Below are 16,492 nucleotides of genomic sequence, written 5' to 3'. Positions count from 1 at the left end.
AAAACTAATTACAAACTGTGTTGGGTGTATATAAAAATGTAGAGAACGTAAAGTGCATAAACGTCTTGATAGCAGCGACTGGCTATTTATTCCAAGTATATAATATAAGGCATTGTATACAAATCACCCTCGCGAGTGAAAAAAACAAGAGCAACTTGGCCATTAAACAATGAATATTGTTTACGGAACCTTGTTGCACTCAAAAGACAAACCACAGAGAACTAAGAGGGAACATTCACTATGTCATCAACTTTTTCTAGAATGAATGGAAGTAATTTTTTTTCGTAATATGTATGTAACTTGGATATATATATATATATATATATATATATATATATTTAACGAGAGAAAAAATATGTTCATATTATCGAACCCCTGCAATCTCATGGCAATAAAGCTCAAATCGAATTAAGCGAAACAATATGGAGAAGAGTCTTTCGTAATTACTTTCAGAGCCAACTACAATTAGAGACACATTAAGTTAGACTAGATTGCATCTGATGAGATTGGATTTAGATCAAATCAAACTTTACCGATTGACCCAGTAGCAATGCCGTGTTTTTTTTTGTCCCAAAAACGACTTTTAGTTTTCGCCATCATCAATCTTTTCGGTATATATCTTGAGATTGCAGTTTTTATTCGAGATAAGGGTAATTTAATGACATCTCAATTTGAGTTGAGATTTAATTACGTTATTTCATTGATAATTAAGAGAAATTCATTGCATATATACGTGGAGAAAAATGAAATGTACCGTTTAATTCCTTTGGCGATTTATATATGTATTTTAAATTCGTCTATTTTTTAATTTTCTGTTATCACTATTTTTATGCGTATACGAATTTTACGTAGGATATTAACTTAATTTTTAACAAAAAAATTTATCTTCATTTCGGATCATATTTATTTTTCACTGAACTGATGTTCTATAATAATAAAATTTATGAATAATTTAATGAAAATATTTATTATTATTAATATAATTAGAATGAATTAGAACAGTAAAGTAATTTTTATTTCCAGTTCTATTTAGAAGCAAAATAATCCACAATTTTCAGATTAATTAAACTTTATTGAACGTTTGGAATTTCAAAAAAGTATATTTTTATAAAAAAGAATACTAAACTTTTTTTAACAAAAAGTATAAAAATTAGGAACTATAAATAAATATACAAATTATAATTATATATAATATGCTTAAGGTTATTACAATTAATATGTTTCAAAATTATCAAATATTTGAAACTGTATTTTTAAAATAGGATTTGAAGAATATCGACGTTCTACAAATTAAAAATTAATATCTAGTTAGATGTTTTGTATAGTCATCATTGATATACAAAGCGGGGCTATCAATTTATCTTCGTTTACTCTTATTGATGAATAAGCATCATGTTGTAATGGTTCAAGTAATTATTAATTGGATTCTAATTCTCACTTTAAATTTTCATCTGATTGAGTTTCTTTTTTTGTCAATTTTCCTTAGGATGCAGCAACTGTGTCAACATTTGGACAAATAACATTACGGTTTGAATTTTATAAAATTGACAACAATTTCTTTAATACAATTTGGGTAACTTTTGACTACTTTGATGATTTCAAAAAATTTTACCAGATTTATGGTACAATTATTTTATATTATATTAACTTTCTTATGAAAGTTAGTAATATAATAATAAATTAATAATAAATAGTAATAGTAAAAGGTTGTAAATAATATTATTTTGTTTATTAATCATAATTTTTAACTATGATTCAATAATTTTTTTTATTAATAATCAATATCTGATGATTTTTATTAATATAGTCAATCTACTGATATGTCTGCAAAGATTTTTATTAATAAACAATCTGACGACTTTTAAAACTTTTATTATTAGTATAGCCATTCTGAAAAATTTAATTAATTGCGAGATAATGACTCTGTTGATTACTTTTGATTAAGACGTTGACACTGGTAATTTTGATTAATTATATTGATCATCAACGTTACAGAATTGTTGTGGTTACCATTTTGTAAGATTGATCTCAACTTTGTTAACCTCATTGATAACTTTTCCCCCATAATCCGTTCTTCCTTCTTTCACTTTTCCTCTTGTAATTCGGCCATGGGATAATCTTTATTCTAATCATATATATGAACCTTAATATGCTGTCCTTAACTGCCTTAAGTCTGCTGCTTTTGCTCTGGTAACCGCTTTGTTGTATATGTTTGCAATGCATGTCAATTTATGTCAAAATATCGAAATGACCATTGATTTTATCGATAATTATAGAAATATATACACAATTTTTATTACAGATTAAAATTTTATTAAAGATTATTAAGAATATTTTAATGCGACGTTATTTTGCCTACCAGATGGTAATTTTTCACAAATATTTATTTTACCGACGTATATATAAATATAATAATAACACTGATTTTTATACAGATATGCGTCGGTAAAATAAATATCTGCGTAAAATTACCATTTGATAGGGTGCCATTACGTCTAAAGCCGAAGTTCATTAAAATAAAAAAGAAAATCTTTGGTCATTTTTGAAGCTTAAAAGTCTTCATCTCAAACTTAATGTTGAGTTTTAAGTTTTTGCAAAAATAATCTATTGTTAAGAATGAATCTGACGCGCTCTGAAGAAAGATATCTATATGCAAACAAATTTTAGGTTATGTTTGTGAAAGTTTTACCTTGATCCTTTTTTATAGGTAAAATCAAAATCAGTTTTTATTGAACAGAGTTGGCATTTTCACTTCAAAAATTACAAACCTACAACTTTTTGATAACCTTTCTTCAGAACACGTCACAAATAATAATAATTAAAGAATGAAAATAAAGTTAATTGAACATTAAGTTTGAGAATAAGTAATTATTTATGAAACAATATGATGCTAATATTTAACCCTGTTTGGGGCGAAAATGATCGCAGAAGGTCGCGAGTGTGTCAACTGTGGTGCCACGTCAACACCCTTATGGCGAAGGGACGGAACCGGTCATTACCTCTGCAATGCCTGTGGTCTTTACTACAAGATGAATGGACAAAATCGACCTCTCATCAAACCCAAACGACGCCTTGTAAGTACCTATATATATGCTTCTTCAATTTCGATAAATCATCGTACTGATTACTTTTAGTAGTCGATGACCCAAACTATTTTTTTACAAGTCACCTCAACTGTATATATCGATTTCCTAATGATCTAATCTATTAAAATTTTAAAAAATAAATCTCACCAATAATCATAATCTCAATATGTTTTCTGTTATTTGATACGTTATAGTCTTATTTGGGTCATCGACTGGAGTCGATTGATTATTTTATGAGTGTGTGTTTTTCTTATTAAATATTTCCTTAATTTCCATTTGATATATATAATCAATGGTGGGAAAATTCTTCGTGAGAGTCAATTGTAGAGGATCGTGCGAATCTGATTTATTTTTGAGCGACTATTGAAATGGCTTTGCAGGAAGCATCGCGTGGAAACAAGACACTGACTCGTCTGGACGTTTTTTTTCTTTTATCTTCGCATTCTACTGCCTTTGACTATATACACAGAAATCGCCCACACGAAACAGTCTAGCGATTGAATGATGGCGTAACAGCTTAATCCACTTCCTACATTCTCATTTTAGTTTATCACTTTTAATTCATATTCCAAACAAATCTTCCCCCTTATCAAAAGCATCCATTCAAAAAGCACCACCGTGTATACATATAATGCATTAATGTTGAATAAAAGTTTTATTTTATTTATACAACTTTAAGACATTCATTTATACACGGATATTTTTACATTGCATGCTGTGTATAGGGCAAGTTCATTGGATTGCGAATCGGTCCTTTGCGTGTTTCGGGTCCGGAATATATACCCTCAGTTTTGTAAACTTTTTGTGCTAAGACCACCACCCCTTTGATTTTCTTTCTCTCTTTTTTTTTTGCTTGCTTACACTCAGAACTCTTTCCAGCCTTTCAGTTGGAAGTCACGCTCTTTAGAAACACGAAGCACCTCGATTCTGTAATATCGATCCATTTCCTTGCTTTCGATAGACAGCTTGAAAATTAACACCGCGCAGTGAAGAGAAAAATAGGGAAAAAAATTGATAGAGTGGAAGAAAATTTTTCAATAGAATATACAGTGGAGAATGTGGAGAAACACGGAATAATAGAAAAAATTTAGAATAATAAAAAATTGGCAGATAAATTTCTAATAATTGAAAATAATATTTTTAATCTTGATTTCCAATAAAATTCAGTCATATTTCACTGAAAATTAGTAGAATTCCTTATTGATTGAAACATTCAAATCTGTTTTACCGATAAATGATAATGCTTATCATTTATCGGTAAAACAGATTTGAATGTTTCCATCAGTAAGAAATTCTACTAATTTTCAGCGAAATGAAAATTAGAATTATTTACTGATTGAAACAGTCAAATCTGTTTTATAACGAAAATATCAAAATTGTGAATATTGTCAGTAATAAATGAAAATGGATGACACATATACAATTTCTTTGAGTACCACTGAAGTCCCTGGACATGGCGTATATATACAACAGAACTGATGATAAAATATTTATCGCTATTGAACTGCGGTGTGTGCGCGCGGTATTCGTGTGTATGAACATTAGAGGAGGGTTGAGGGCGTACGCGACACTCAGGCGCAAAACCATAATTTTCGTGGTACCCACCCCTCTAGGAGGTGTCATTGTTCATGTTATTTACGAATCCTTTTTCAACCATTTACCAGGAACGAGATTAAAAATGAATGCAGACATTCAAATGTATTCCGGCCTCCATTGCAGACTGTCCAAATCCCAATAAATCCAATGACTTTGATCGATGTCCCAAATATACCCTGGTGACTAAATAATCATTTATGATTACTTTCAGGGAGTTTTATTTCAAAAATATGTTATTTTAGACTATCATTTCCGGTTTATATGTACACTGACAGAGTTTTCATTTCAAAAATTTAATTCCAAAATGGGAATATCTTTGTTTTTGTACTATTTAGTATAGGAACGTTTTCTAACCAAATAATTACTGAAAATAAAAATTGCCATACTAATAAGTTTTAGTATGGTTTGGTAACCAAAGCTGCAGTTTTTAGCCAAATAGTACCAAAAATTAGTATATTTCTAACCATAATACCGAAAATTAAAATAGTCTATACAAATTTTGAGTGTGGTCAGAAACTGTCATACGACTAAATAGTGCATGTCCTTATTTTGAAATACACTATATTAATTTTTAAAATGAAAAATCTCTAGTTATAATATAAATAATACTTAAACAGACTCGTGCGCTTGAAAGATTTTAAAAAATCCATTTCTAAACTGCCAAATTCCAAGGTATTGGAATGGTTCTCAATATATTTTTTAGGAAGCTTGGATACCAGAAGTCATTCGGTTTTAATGCTAAGCACAATCGGCTACATTCCTCGGACAAAAATGTGGCGCCGGAGTGGGTTAAAAAATCGTTAAAATTCGGACGGCATTCTGGGTGAGTGCGAGACTATATATCAGGCACTTTTGAACGTTGAGTGTGCGCAACAAAAGCGCGTTATAAGGGCATATGCCTTTTGGACAATATGTTACACTTTTATAAGTATAGTAAAGGTCCACCATGGGAGCCAAAGGTTTTCGTTCACAGATGTGTCGCCTACATAAAAAAAGAAGCAAAAATAGAGCGAGAACGATAAAGAGAGAGAGAGAGAGTGAGAGAGGGGGGGGGGAAGAACTGATACGATCTGGGAAAACAAAGCGACCACCATAGACTACTGCTGTAATAATGTTGGGTATATATATACGTAACATGGAAGGGCGTGCGCCTGCGTGTACGTGTTTACCTCCCGCCTCTACACACCAATATCGTGCTCACTCCACATGTGAAAGTCTCGCTCCGATGGGGAAGATAGCAAGGGTTGAAACCCATCGCCATCTTTGATTTTCGCCGCAGATAACTGGTGAACAGCTGGGAAATTTTCAAACTTCTTTTTTCCTCCCCTTCTGTACTTTGAAACCAACTATATATTTCTGTCATTTTTTTTTCTTCATGGGGAGTCGCCTTTCGTGCAACATATTCATAACGTATAATATGGCCGGTAATTTAATTTTTTTTTTGAAATGAAAATATTTGTTTTGCATTAGATGAAAATTGCCTCTTTCTCATATGGCGAAAGGTACGACCATGACATATCTTTTGAAAGGGTATAAGATGAAAAGGGGGAGTGTCGAGAGTAAACCGAAATATGCGCACCGCGCTGTCTGTGAGTTGCGGCAACCGCGTTAAAATTTATAACACACGTACCCACAGAACGTGGTCTGAAATATTCAGATACACGATGAAGAAAGTACCGCATCGTGCATCAGTGAAGAAAAACAAATTCGATGAAGAAAAAGTACGGAAAGTGAAAATCCGTTAATTTCGGTTGATTGAGAGGTTTTGTTTTCTTCACGGCCCCCGGAAGTAGGAAATGTGAATATAATTAAGTAATTTCCTGTCAGAGAGCGATGTGGCGAGAGGGAGACAAACTATAAACTTGGTGGCAACGATTGGTATATCTTTTCACTCTTCTGATCTCACTTTATCTCTCTCCCTCTCTCTGTTTAGGTAGCGAGGTTCGCGAGGTTATCTTCGGCATCTTCGCTTGGAAAATGAATAGTTGCCATACACCTCGGCCCGAAGGAGGAGCATTGTCTGGCCTTCCCCCGGTTGCATTGTCCGAGGCGTTAAAGGCTTCATATACATGCCAAGCGACCGCTTTATAGATCGTGTGCTGTGTTGCACCTCCGCCTTATGCTTTGGAGTTCGTGTGTCCCCGAACAAAATATATATACGCGTACGCGAAAGGATAAATCATCGCTACTCTCAGCCCTAGAATTCCTCAACACCTTTAAAAGATAAGATTCAAAGTCAAAGGAATTTAAACCCCTCCAAAAAAATTGTTATTTACTCCTAGTAGCAACTAATGGTTTCCTTCCTTTTGATACCGATCAGAAGCCTTCTTATTTATTAAATAGTTTGCTGCCATTGTTCGGATACTTTCTCTCTAGCTTCACAAATCAATAATATATGTACTGTATGCATCAGTAGCATCGATTGCAGCTTTAGTAGATTCAATAGCTCATATGGGAGGTGTCTTGCAGATTCAGAATCTTTTCAACATGTTGATAAGAATTTCTTCCTGACTTTGAAAATTAATAGTGCTAAAGAAGTAGCAATGATATATGTGGAGTATTTTATTTTTTGGTTATGAAGTCGTTGGTAGCAAATGAATACTAAAATCGATTTAAATAGTTATGTTTATTATCACACCAAATTAAAAATTAATTACAAATTTTGAATTTGGTGTATTTTCTTAAAGTTGACGTTTACAACAAACCTGATTTCTAAATTATGACTTTAGAAAACCGTCAAGTGTGACTTTAGCTTAATTATAAATAACTTCATTTTTTGGTAATAATTTTTGCTCTTAAAAGACGTGACAATTACTCCAGAAATATGAACCCTTTGCAGCTATTTTAAGATAGAAATCGAAAGCGCATATTTGATTGGTAATTGACGATAAAAGCGTAGGTTTGGTTTTATCCATTGAATATGGATCATAATGTCAGTATCGGCTTAATCGATTGGCAATCGAAGGGCGAGTTGGATTCGTCAGCATATATATAGCGATAAAGTATCGCCTTGAGAGGCTGCCAGAGTTCTCTATGAGCAGCATTCACAACATGCTGAAAGGCAGAACGACGTCTGAATTATGTATACCAGATGCAAATTCAGGCGCATTGTCCAGTGCCGCTCGGCGTGCTCCATCCATCTTTCAGCTTCCTTGAAAATTCTTCTCATGAAATCAAAATTTGCATCGTTCACACTTTGAATACGACGTCAGCATATCACGACGATGTACCGTTTTTCTTTTTTTATTCTCAAAAAATAATTTCTAATACATAGAATAATATATAAATATATTTGAGAGTAAAATTGTATTTCATTCTTTGATTGTTAATTTTCGATTGGTAGTTAATTTTCTGAATGAACGAAAGGTCAGTGACGATCATCGATCACAAGGGGAATTGGTACTCGTAATTTTCGAATCGTTTCTCTCGTTTCTTTGATGTTGTTTTATTCCTCTTGGATATATCTTCGAGCTCGATTGAACGAAGAGCAGAAGTGTTGCGAGCCAATTAGATGGGCGTACAAGCAGCCGAAATAAATCCTGCAGGAGCGAAGTGAGAAGGCATGGAACGAATCTGGTATAACCTATTAACTTGTAAATTGCTTCCGACTGTGGGCGAAGCGAACTAGAACACATAAATTTGCGATATAAAGCCCCTCTCACCCCTCGTCTCTCCTTTTCGCTCTCAATACACGTTTTTGTCTCTCTCTGTATCAAATCATAAAGTGAATTTAAATTTCTTTCAGAAAGTATTAGAAAATATAGATTTTAATTAATTATTCGCTGAAATTTCCGTCTCGGGAATCGATGAATGAAAAGAAGTGATTTTAAATGGGAGGGTGAAATTCTAAAGTGGATGAGGGTTAAGAACAATGTGGACAATGCAAAAAAGAAGAGTCTCTTAATTAAATTCCATTTTTTCTGGTCGGGAAGAGTGGTTCGGCACTTTCTAAAAAGTGACGACGTCGAAGACGATATTGATCGCATTCCTTGACGTCGCAGAGGAACCATCGTTTGGTAGCTGACAGTTCATACATACTTTACAAACAGTTAGAACTGGATTGCGTTTGGTATATATAGTCTTGAAGTATGCCGTCGATCCGAGACCCCTCGTTCAACAACTCGATCGATCATTCTCCATATGCAGGGCCGTATAAAGAAACAATTATTGTTCCCTTAGAATATAGAGCATAAAATTATAAACTTCAATTTTACTCAAATTATTATCTTCACAAGGGGTCAATGGGGAAAAGTTATATTCTATTTTGAATCAGAGCAATAACAATTAGGCAACGTTGCTCACTTGTGTTGGGAGATTAGGTACGATTGAAAATACAAAGCGAGCTTTTGTAAAGAACCATAAATGATTTATATAATTGAAAGGGAAATGAAGCGATGAGAGTCTTGAAGATGTCGAAATTGAAAGGGCGAATCGCTTTATAGCCGCGCCTTATACGTACGATCGATCTCCTTTCGACGTAAACAAACGGTACGATTGTGTATTAACTACCATTTGGCCTTTTGTTTTACTCGCTTGCTTTCAATGAAAACAATAGCATACGCGTGCACCCAGAAACGAACAACGCTCTTGAAACAATAATCTCGATGGAATAATTGTCTTTAGATTTGTTCGCGCCTCGTTTGACGAGGTGCTAACTTTTTTCAATTTTAATATTTATTATTTTTAATGTTATTTTATGTAAAGTTTTGGAAAATCGTTATTCATATATTTTCCACAAGGAATAAATGTTGTCGTAAATAATTTTCTTTTCGTAAATTAAAGAATTATTGCGGAAACAAAAAAACAAGATTGAGATTTTATTGGCTTAGAAAAATGGGAGTGTAACCCTAATCTTTTGCCAGACAAATAACCCTCGATATTACTGGCTTTCTTCCTCACATTTCACTGCTCTCATTTTATTCCCCTTTTATTTTCTCCCTCTCTCAACAGGGGTTGGTTGAGAAATATTTGGGGGCAGCTGTGCTTTATCATTGGTCGCGATCTTTCAGGAAACAACCCCTCGCCAATCAAGGACCAATCCTATTCGTCTCCCCGGAAGGATGACTTTACCACCCCAATTCTCTTTCCCAAGAAAAAGTCTATACCAACTTTTTGCTCTGTTCAACGAAAGAATGTTATAAAAAGACAACTTTCCGTCTAGTTCGCGGTTCAGTAAACTGTTAAAAATATTGTAGATTAAATTAATACCATCAATGATTAAAATAATTTAGATTAAATTTTTATTCTAAGTTTATAATTTTTGAAAGTTTTAAAATTTTAATCTTTTATCGGATTGAAACAGTTATTTTAATCCATTTTGGTATTAAAATGGATAAAAAAACAGAAAAAACCCGTGAAAAGCTATTCATTTTGAAATGCAACAAAATCATGTAACATAGGTGGCGCTACGTTCTATGTCTTTTGGCTCATTTTGAACTGCAACAAAAATCTAAAGTTTTTTCTATGCCGTGGTTAGGATCTTAAATCATATATAGCCATTAAACAAATTAGCCCAGCCTTTAAAGTTTATTTTTGACCAATCCGCAATTAAAATTTTTCTGAAAGCAAAATAAAGAAATTTATTCCATCAAATCGTGTATATACGATTTAATAGACTAAATTTGCGTTCCTATAAATAAAAAATATATTATACGAATGTTAAGCGCGCAGCTTTTGAGAGGAAAAGAGCAAAACAAAAATATAGAAACTGCGTCCGCGGTATAAAAAGACTTTTGGGAAGAGAAAGGTGGCGGGCCAATCTTAAAAGAATCGTCCAGGGAAGTCCATAAATTTCTGAGGCTCGAATGGGAAAAAGGGAAAAAAGCGTTGGGAGAAAGGGGGTGAGGGTTTGGCGAACCTCCATTACTGGCTGAAGGATTCGAAAAAGCTGCGACGGTGGCGCACTCGAATAAATCAAAGTGGCGTGAAAATCAATTGTAAGACACTCACTTCGCGTGTAGGCATCTTTGTCTTTCGATTCTCTCTCTCTCTCTCTTACTCTCATTCCTCTCTTATTTCACAGGTTACGAGACCCAACCCCACAGTGGCGCTTTGTAAATGTGCGTACACTGACAATAGTGTAGGTGTGTTGATGTGTTTTTATGTTTACTGTGAGGAGGCAAGCAAAGTCAATACGGTTTCACTTATGCGCACGCGCAACTTCCTCTCGTTGCTATTTTACCACCCAGCACATGCGTTCTCAGTTATATACTCGGTTATATATGTATTAGTATTTTCCCCTTTAAAATAATAATCTCCTTTACTTCTAAAGAAAATTTCAATTTAATAATTTTTGATTTTGAATCTTCAATATTAAAAAATTGTTCCTTGTGAGAAAATTCGACAGAAGCGCCATCTGCATTTCTTTGGAAAAAATTTTGCTATTTTTTCTCCTAATTATATTAGAGTATAAGGGAGAAAATAGAGGGAACGAGTCCGCCCTTCTGGCTCGGAAGTCCAGTAAGCAAAAGGGGGTGGTTCGTGGTAGGGTGAGTGACAAGTAATGGCCGCTTTGAAGTTATTTATTACGGCTGCCGTGAGTCTCGCAAACTCATAAATACCATAGAGGTATACATATATGTGTGCAAGAACAATTTTCGCACGTTACGATTAGTTGTTGGCGACTAAGCGTCATCGCAAACCGAAACGCAAAATGGAACAAACTCAACTGTTGTAAAGCAAGACGTAAAACAAAAGCGAAAATGGCGCACGGAGAAAATGACACGAACCGGAAGTGAGAACCACCTCGTTGTACACTCTGTTCCGCCTCAGCAAACCGCCATTTGAAAGTCATTCTCCAGCGGGACAAAATCCCATTGAATTAAGTTTTTTTTCACCTTGTCCCCTGCGTATCTTTTCACTGTATATATTTGAATTTCTGTTGAATATTTAAAAGAAAAATATATGAATTAATAATTTGAAGTTTATATTTTTAAATAAAAATGGTAATTTTTATTATAAAGGCAATTATCGATTCTTTGGTAAAAATGTATAGTAATATAATTATCAGTTGGCATTGTCATTAAGGATGATGAATGGGAGATAAAAGACGGAATCTACAAAGTAACTATTACTTTCAAGCGCAAAGTGCATAATAATAATAAGAAGCGTGTAAGCGTGAAAAGATACGAGCATAAAATTGATAATTGCAAATCACTGCTGATAATTGGCAAAGGAAAACCACCGCTTTCTTCAATTTGATATCCCAATCGACTGTTTGTAATGAGAAACCGAAAGCAAGTGGAATTGTAATTTTCGTGTTATAAAAATGTCTAATGGCAGGTAATTACTTGATTATCAGGTTTTATTGCGGTGTAGAATCATCCTTCCATTCGGAGGCAAATGAATATGGCGCCGGCGGCCAGCCGCACGCCACTGTCTCTCTTTCTCTCTCTCTCTCTCTCTCTCTGCTCCCTCTCCGCTATCGATTAATTTACTTTGCGCTAATTAGTCACGAGTTACGAAGCCGAGGAAAATGGAGGACGAGTCGTGGGCTCACACAGTAACCACGACGGATTTAACAAACCCTCCGGATAGCCGCCAGCTACAAGGGACTCTGATTAAGATTCGAACGCGAGAGAGTATATGATGTAGGTACACATGCAGTACACAAATACACCTGCACAGAATTACCAGTTATAAATCGCGTAACTTGCATATATGCTATTTGGTACAAAACGATTTTTCACGTTGTTTGTTTATTTTCCATTTATTTCATACTGATGCTTTATAGTGCACCTGAAAAATCATTGAATCAAACATTTTTCTTATTGATCGTCAATAAATCCTGTTGAAAAATCATCCTCGGCAAACAAATGAACATGAATGCCTGGAAAATTTCTATGGAGACGATGTATAATGAAATAGTCATTTGCATAAGTGAGTAATTGAAAAGTAATAAAAAATTTCATTTTTACCGTATCCAATAAGTTTATAGAGGATTCATTGTGAAGTGACCTTTGTTCTTTTTGTCAGAAAGTATATATTTATCATTCTTTCAGTTCAAATCCGAGTAGTCGAAACCAAAATTTCACTTCTTCCATTTTAATATTTAAGTATTTCAGAATACATTTCTTCGTACGACATTATTTATGTTTCAAAAAACATGTTACTTTTCACTCCGTTAACATTGAAAAGGAATATTCAAAAATAAATCACTTGCGAATGTGTAAATAATGGCACAATATAACCTTTGCAAAGCAGCAATTTGACAAGACAGGAATCATAAACTGAGTAAAGAGAGTTAATAATTAACTATTGGCGATTATACGCGAGGAAAGGGAGGTGGACGTTTGAAAAAAAGTTGGGAACTATGGGAGCATGTTTTCTTGAAGAAAAAGGGAGAGCGAGGTGATCCGAAGGAGGTCCGGTCAGACGGTATTCTCCAGCAACAATGGAGACAACGTAATGACCCTATAAATAAATAATAATGGCAGTCACTGAGGCACATGCCTTCAAGAACTAGGTACATATACCTATACTTGTTTCGCGACGCAGGTATTACACCAATTTCATCTAGTAAAGCGTTAAATCGTTCCAGTATAATATTTTCAAGCATAACTTTATAAATTATAAAGTTCAACTCTTGTTGAGTTCATGACTATTTGACAACTCTGATTAATATATCGACACAGGGGAATGTTAAAGAAAAACAAGAAATCTCAGATTTTCCAATAATATTCAACATGATCTCATGGCGTCTTCCCCGCTATTATAATGTCTTGCAAATGACTTTCTAAATAGCTGTATTACCGTCGGAACAACAGAATATACTCGGCATGTATCGATCCATTGAGATTTATTGCTAATTATTTACCTCCGCGTGCTCGTTCACGGTCGTCGCTTATAAAAAATATTTGCCTCTCTATTCAATATATACATCCACGACACTTATTGCCTTATTCTGTCTTGCTTTCGCGTCCCATAAGCAATTCCACGCGAGCTCCGGATGATTCATCGCGATATACCAACTCGAATTGATTTCTAAATTAATAATTCAGCGACTATCCTGCGCAAAAATATTTATTTCCCAGCCAATTAATTGGACAAAAATTCGAATCATCGTTAACGAGACTATAATTCGATCTATTGTTCTCCGTCGATAATATTCTTCGATGGAATATCACTCGATTTTTTTTATTCATAATATTTTAAAACTTATTATTACGACTTTGTTTAGCGATTACGAATAAAGAGTGAGATAATTATTAACTGGTGAATAGGAAGACAATTAGTATGACCTTTAATAAACGTAAATGTACCTATAACAAAGTGTGTGAAAAAATGAATGCGAATAGCGTTTATAATTACGGTATTATTACAAGAATATCATTGAAAGCATTGTGTAGTTCCATATTACAAAAAATAGACTTAATTGCAATTTATTCACAAAAATATATATATCTTTCCAATTAAGTTTTTTTTGTAGAAAATAGCAAACTGTCCTCACAAAAGTAAATCTTATATTCAAAATTTTCGAAATTAGTGATAGTTTTAATTATATATGTAAAATCAAAATAAATTTTTATTTTCAATCTAATAAAAAATTAATTTCAGTGGATCGTATTAAGTGTTGATACTTTTTGTGTATACTTTCAATATACAAATTACAAATATAACCTAAAATTTGTTGCTTCTGAGGTCTCTTTTCTTGTGGACATTTTCTTATATTAAAGCAATTTAAATAAGAGCACGTTTTTCTATACCAATGAGAGAGTTATAGTAGCGCATGCGCAGTTGTGAAATGAAGATCGTTAGCAGTTTGCTTGCACAATTAATATTATTTGCGACTCAAGTGCCATCTGGAGGTACACCCGCGTCAATATAAAACTACTTCTCCTTTTCTGCGCTATTTAAAATGATTGACTATTAATAAAACGACTTACAGTATAAAAATTAAAAAATTTAGTTACCACTATACAAAAGCAAAGTTTAAAAGTGAATATTTTTTCTTCATTCATGTGTATAATAAATAGAAAAATGATATAGACCCAGGCATAAATTTTTTTTTCTTTTTTGTCGAGCATGGTAATTACTTTTGGGCGCCCGGGGCGACTGCCTCGCCCCGATTATGTGAGGATGATTATTTGTTGATATTTGCGATTAAAAGTTGAAAATTTGTGAAAGTAATTTTAGTTGATATATAAGTGGGATAAATGACGAGGTTTTAGCGAAGCATTATCTTTGATACTGTAGTGTAGTATCAAAGTGGCAAGGTTGGCCACCTTGCCCTAATAAGCCAAACAGGATATTCGACCTGTGTATAATAACTATACACATATCCCTCGTGGTATATTGTCTCTTACTATCGTGCGTACACGCCGTAAGCAGTTGCACAACATGCTTCTATACATATACACATATATCGCCGCGGGCTTGCGAGAGAATGAAAGAGAGAAAGAGAGAGAGAGAGAGAGAGAGAGAGAGAGAGAGAGAGAGAGATTCATAAAACTATTTAAATACCATACACGTATGCTCGAGCAAATGCCTTTAGTCTACGTGCTCTATACTCACGCTCAAAAGATAAATAGAAAAATCATATTGTGATTGTCCGACAAGCCGTGGATTTTCAAACGAAACCTCATTTTAAATCCAAGTCTGAGTCATCTTCATCAACTCTCGATTATATTACCTTTTGTTTCTCTCTACGTCTCGTAGAATTTTTTAAATAGTAATTAATTTATATTTTTATATATTTATTATTATTTATACAATAATTACTATAGAAAATTTAACAGTTTTACATTTATTATAAAGCCGACCCTGGACTGAGAATGACCCTTTAATTTTCACTAATTATTTATAAATTACATCAATCATGATAGCGAAAAAATATTGATAATTTAAAACATTGTTGCAGACAGTCATCAATAATTTTCAGTGAAAGATTTCAATTTTTGGAAAACATTAAATAATATATTCGCTTTTATATATATATAATAGCAATCGCAGACAATTTAATCGATTCTTGTTTTATGATAAATCAGCAATAAACATATATATAACTTTATCGGGTTTACTTGGCGTGACATGATCGAAAATGCTAATTCGATCGTTGAATTGGCGTTGGACGATTAACGCGCAATCGCGATGGATAAAAGAAACATCAAATGACAAGTTGATTATTGTTAGATTTATATGCACCTCACTATTTTCAATTAATCGTATAATAGAAAAATGTCACAATTATGAAAAAACATTTTTGTCTTTTATTTTCTATATAAATTTAGAGTAGGAATTTATTTGTAACACGCTCTAATGAAAGGGACCTCTAAAGGAATTACGACACTTTCAAAAGTTCCTTTTTTATGTAAAATAATAATAATAATTCAACTTCCACGTTTTCCGGTGAAAATTAAATGTATAATAATAAATCCTGCAGAACAAAAAGCTATTTTCTAAAAAAAAATAGAAACAAAAATTTCTAAAAAATGTATAAAAGAACTTATAAAAAACAATATTACATGTTGAAAAATTATATACAATAATAAGCAGTGAGAACGTACAAATTACACAGTGCAAGATGAAACGGTCAACATCAAGTCAAAAAATGCCTTAAAATTATATCGCGCAGGCAATAGAGTAAATTATATGTCTAGGCGTGAAGTGTAATGAGAAATTGATACGCGCATTTATCAGGTCACCCGTTAAATGAAATAAGTCTGGACGAAAGTGCAGGAATATGTGGGTGCGTGTAAGAGGTCCAACCTTGCGGACGGAGGCTGGGTGTGGCCGTGACTAAAAGTTCACTAGAGCACTATATACATATTATAGTTAATAGCAAACAAAGTCGAGTTATTCTCTCTCAAAAC

At 33.4% G+C, this 16,492-nt stretch overlaps 1 protein-coding gene across 3 annotated transcripts in view; it reads left to right on the top strand.

Annotated features, from left to right (window-relative positions):
* LOC127288577 (GATA-binding factor 2-like) overlaps window positions 1-16,492 on the top strand; it is a 72,324-nt gene that overhangs the window by 24,490 nt on the left and 31,342 nt on the right. For all 3 annotated transcript variants that reach the window (XM_051316114.1, XM_051316115.1, XM_051316116.1), the window contains exon 4: window positions 2,929-3,074. In XM_051316114.1, coding sequence (XP_051172071.1) covers window positions 2,929-3,074 — 146 coding nt within the window. The remainder of the gene's footprint in view (window positions 1-2,928; window positions 3,075-16,492) is intronic.

The sequence above is a fragment of the Leptopilina boulardi genome, unplaced genomic scaffold (genome assembly GCF_019393585.1).
Source record: "Leptopilina boulardi isolate dan_hultmark-lab unplaced genomic scaffold, ZJU_Lbou_2.1 LbouV2_392, whole genome shotgun sequence".
In the NCBI taxonomy this organism is placed as follows: Eukaryota; Metazoa; Arthropoda; class Insecta; order Hymenoptera; family Figitidae; genus Leptopilina; species Leptopilina boulardi.
Note: the sequence above shows the minus strand (reverse complement) of the source record. Positions and strands in the feature narration are given on the sequence as shown.